The 4794-nt window shown below is 43.6% G+C and overlaps 1 protein-coding gene across 1 annotated transcript; it reads left to right on the forward strand.

The window, feature by feature from the left end:
- Nucleotides 1-2508: 2508 nt before the first annotated feature.
- Nucleotides 2509-4794, forward strand: LOC131346143 (serine/threonine-protein kinase pim-1-like). The gene is made up of 6 exons (XM_058379508.1): nucleotides 2509-2597; nucleotides 2952-3002; nucleotides 3330-3705; nucleotides 3791-3967; nucleotides 4051-4163; nucleotides 4343-4794. The coding sequence occupies exons 2-6, from the start codon at nucleotides 2994-2996 to the stop codon at nucleotides 4358-4360; spliced, it is 693 nt and encodes a 230-aa protein (XP_058235491.1). The 5' UTR covers nucleotides 2509-2597; nucleotides 2952-2993; the 3' UTR covers nucleotides 4361-4794.

Consider the following 4794-nt stretch of genomic DNA (forward strand, 5'->3'; position numbering starts at 1 on the left):
TACTTTGGAGACTTGACGGTTCACACTTTCAGACTGAGGTAAGAGAGATTTGTTTGTGTCTTAAAGTGTTTAAAACAATAATTTAATGATCTAAATGAAAACAATATCCATTTAGTCAAAGTAGCTCTTAAAGGAAAACAGGTTGGAGAGCCCTGCTCTATAAAGTTCTGCTGTTGTTGTGTAGATTTGCAGAATTTTGCAGTGAAGATTATGGCAACGAAGGTGATGAGAAACCACGTTCAGTTTTTTGTGCCTCATACTTTAGAAGAAGAAGATGAGCGTTATTCATGCAGTGAAGGTAAAACACACTGAACATCCTGAGCTCCACAACCTCACTGTCCCTCACTTTTAGCTCCTTCCAGCCATGATCACAACATATCTTCCTCTTCTTCTCCCTCTCTTTGACTCCAGGGGAAGTCGAGGTCCTGCAGCGTGAAGAGAAATATGTGTCTGATGGAGAGATTTTAACATTTCCTGGTCCTCTGATGAGGTGAGACGCTCTTTCTCCTCTCACACACTCAGGGTTTCAGAAGTAATGTTCGGAAGCAGATCATCAGGAGGTTACAGTGTGTGTGTGTGTGTCTGTGTGTGTGTGTGTTATAGGGCTAATCTGCAGAAGGACAAGCTGATGAAGTTTATCCAGCAGAAATATCAGGAGTGTTTGCTTCACCTGGACGATCCTGAGCAACAATATTCCTATTTCTTTTGGACCATTATGGAACGCTTCTTAAAGAAAAATGGAGTAAGTGCTGGACTTCATTCCTCTGTAAAAAAAAGAAAAAAAGAGAAAAAAGCAGTCTTTTCTGTTAAATAACTCGAGTAGGTGATTACAAGAGCTCTGGACTTTTGCTCTGGAGTTCCTCTAAAATCAGATACTTAAGAAATGTTCATGCTGAGAGTATAGTGTCCCGCTTTGAACAAAAGTGAATAAGTGAATAAACCGGTGTTCAGTGAGACGTGAACTTAAAGAGATGTTTCTTTTCCAGAAAGTAATAATGGCTGAAGTGGCCGCGCTGCTCTTCAAGGGCTACGGCCTTCTGAGGAGAAAGGTGAGTGTATCAGTGTCACTGCCTTCTGTCTGTACTGTGTGTATTGTGTTGGTCAGAATCACGTGGACTAACATGAACCTTTCTGCTCCAGGTGCAACGTGTGGAGCACAATGGGAACTGGTGTCTTCATCTGGCACGGCTTTTATGCTCCACTGCACCAAGAGATCAACAAAGAGAAGCCATTATAAAAATGGGAGACAAGTTCGGTAAGGACAGGAACAGTTAACGTGATTAATGTGAAGGCTGCTCTCGCCGGTCACTTTATTAGGAACACATCAAACATAAGAATGAAGGAAGATGTCAGTGCGCTCAGTGACTGTAACCATGGTGATGGTTTCAGTGTTTCTGAAACATCATTGGCTGATTGGAGGTTTGCATGAATGTGCAGGTGTTCCTAATAAAGTGGACGGTTGGTGTTTATTATGACCTCTGGACTGGTTTATGGAAGCCGATATTCACGTGCATGTTTGGTTTCTCATTGTCAGAAAACAGAGGATGGACCTATGCATCACACATCTGCTACGTGGTGGCGCAATTGGACCTGGGATCACGGCCCAGATTTTCGCTGATTGGATGCAACAGGTATTTGGTGTGTGTGTCTGTGTGTGTGTGTGTGTGTTTCTTCATTTGACACGTATTTCTCTTTGCACCAGTTTGCCAAAAGAGAAATCAGCCAAGAGGGAGGTGATGGAGAAAACTGAGGTCTATGAGTACCTGCTGTCTCTGAGCTCAGGGTTCGGCCAGGCGCACTTCCAGGTCAGAATTTTTCTTCTACTCTGTTTCACAACAAATTGAACCAGGAACTGTCGTATTGACAAGGAATGTCTCTGTATGTTTCTTAGGATTCCAAGTTCATTCACGCCTACGAGCTAGCCAAGGATGGACATGAAGTTCTGGCAATGGTTTACTTCCAGATCATCGCTACAACGATCCTCAAATTCCCTGATCGCATCCAGAGCACTGTGGTGGAATTGCTTATATTGGTAAATGAGATGATCTGTGTTTGTGAAATGGCTCTCAGGCCTGAAATGTGAAGTCTTCATCACCACTTTCCTTTTACTGTGTGTCTTGTTAGTTCTCTGAGAAGGTGCTTCGAAAGCAGAAAGCAGAAGAACCCGAGTGGCTGATGAAACTTCGCCAGCTTCTGCCAGACAATACAGAACATTTTAGACCTTCTGATGAACAGAAAGAGTCCAGCTTTAAATCTGAGGAACATCTAGCGTTCGACCCTTCAGTTCACAGTACGTTACAATCCTCACAGATTATTGTTAACATTTCTAAATCACTTAGCAAGGTGTCTACACTGCCGAGTAACTAGTGAAGGATTCGTATCATTTTCTATTCAGACTCTTATATTTACTCCAGATGCTCATATTCGGAGCAACATAGAGACAGGACAGAGTACTAACTGAATTACTGTGTGTGTGTGTGTGTGTGTGTGTGTGTGTAACAGGTGAGTTTGATTCACGGTACACTGTCGGAGAGCTGCTGGGGAAAGGAAGCTACGGCTCGGTCTACGCTGGAATCCGTAAGGAAGATAAACTTCCGGTAATAAAGCTGTTATTACTGTAAAAAACGCAAACACCAAATACTAGTTTACTGGATTTAAATACTAAAGGGGGGATTTTGTAGTGTAACCATACCAGGGATGTAGAATTCACATGGAGCTCTGAAACATGTGCTGACTCAATCATTTCCTGCTGCATGGAGCTTTTCCTTCTGTCTGAAAATTTTAGCTGTGAATCATTCTAGTGTCTTAGAAACGAGGAAATGCTGTGACACATGACCTCTTTATAGAGGAAGTGTTTTAGGAGCCCTAAAATAAGCATGTGTATCAATGGACTAATTATCTTCGTTATTATAATGTAGAACTGATTCATTCTTCTGTGTCCATGTGAACAGGTCGCCATCAAAGTGTTGGCCAGACATCCCTTTGATGACCGAATGACCATCGTAAGTAAACTTTCTTCTGAGATTCTGCAGAGAAGCAATAAGGAGTAAATGACAATCAGTTTATAGAGCAGATCTATAAGAATGTGATGTGTCCATCTACTGATTCCTGCTAACATCATCACTAAAAACTCAGCTCTTAATCACGTCTCAGATTCAGATTTTATTACCTTTCATTTATAATAGATATCAGAAGAAGACTGCTAGAGTGTAGAGTCAGTGCAACTCCAATCCTTCTCCACTCTACTATCTCTGCTTACCACAGTTCAGACATCTTTCTCCCTCCATGCTAACTACTGTGTGTGTGTGTGTGTGTGTGTGTGATTTTAGCCTGGAGAGACACGCAAGCTCCCTCGAGAGGTGGCGTTAATAAAGATGGCATCCGAGGGTCCTCGCTGTGAGAACGTGGTGGAGCTGCTGGAGTGGTTCAAGACGTGCCATAACTACATCTTAGTGCTGGAGCGACCTGTCCCCTGCATGGACCTCTATCGTTTTATTACGTGTAAGAAACGACTGTCCGAAAGAGTGGCTCGAAAGGTCATGTGGCAGTTGGTTCAGGCTGTTGATCACTGCTATAAACATGGATTTTTTCACCGTGACATCAAGCTTGAGAATATTTTGATCAATCCCGACACGCTGGCCGTGAAGCTGATCGACTTTGGCTGCGGGGAATTGGTGACAGACGAGCCCTACAGCGACTTTTCAGGTCAGTTCACTAGAGAGATGTAGATCCAGTCAAACTGTGGAGAAGTGTTTTGGTGACGGTTTCTGCTTTCTCACTGTTCACTCAGGCACTCAGGGTTACTATCCTCCTGAATGGGTTCTCCAGAGACAGTATTTGGGCGTTCCTCATGCTGTCTGGAGTCTGGGAGTAGTCCTTTACGAAATGATCTGCGGATCATCGCCCTTCATTGACGATGAAGAGCTTATTAATGGACAACTGCGCCTCTTTTCTTATGGTTCAAAGGGTGAGGGAATGCACAAGTGTCACTTTTCATGATTCATTTTATTGTGTGAAGTTTGTGTCTGAATCTTATGACTGATCACACAGATTGCTGGGATCTGATTCACTTCTGCCTGCAACAGGACCCTGATTCTCGGCCAGATTTCAGTAAAATCCTGACCCACAAGTGGTTTAAGAAGGAAATTCAGGACTCAGTCCAGGTGAGACAGTTAGAACAGATAGACTTAATTACACTGAGCTAAGAGACGCTATAATAGTCTAGACTACAAAGATTGTACTGGATCACTAACCAGTTCTGGAGCAGAGATCACACTGCTGATGTGTTCAGTAAGGGAAATTACTTTGATTTTAATATCCAACTCTGGTGATTATTTTACAGACCCCTCCTGCCTACTAGGATCTGATAACAACAGACGGACAGACAGACAGAACGAATGAAAGAAAGTGAAAAAATGAAAAATGCCCCTAGCCCTTCCCACACACTCCCGGTGTTCGACTCTGTCGGACCTTCTCATGTTAATCTCCGTTAGTCTCCTCCTGCAGCGTCGGTGTACTCCAGCTGATTCTCTAATGGGAGCTGTTGTTCCAACCACTTCACACTAAGAAAGCTCCCAGAATGCTTCACTGTCATCAGCACAAGGCCTGAGTGCTCCACTGTTGAAGCACAAGGTCTTGCTGTGGCAGATGTTTGCTGCTGTGTTTGTGTTTTTTCAGGACCTGCGAATGCACCTCCCCCATCCAGCTGTGACGGAGAAACAGATGTTTGCTGCTGTGTTTGTGTGTTTTTTCAGGACCTGCGAATGCACCTCCCTCATCCAGCTGTGACGGAGA

Source organism: Hemibagrus wyckioides, linkage group LG25 (genome assembly GCF_019097595.1).
Source record: "Hemibagrus wyckioides isolate EC202008001 linkage group LG25, SWU_Hwy_1.0, whole genome shotgun sequence".
Taxonomy (NCBI): Eukaryota; Metazoa; Chordata; class Actinopteri; order Siluriformes; family Bagridae; genus Hemibagrus; species Hemibagrus wyckioides.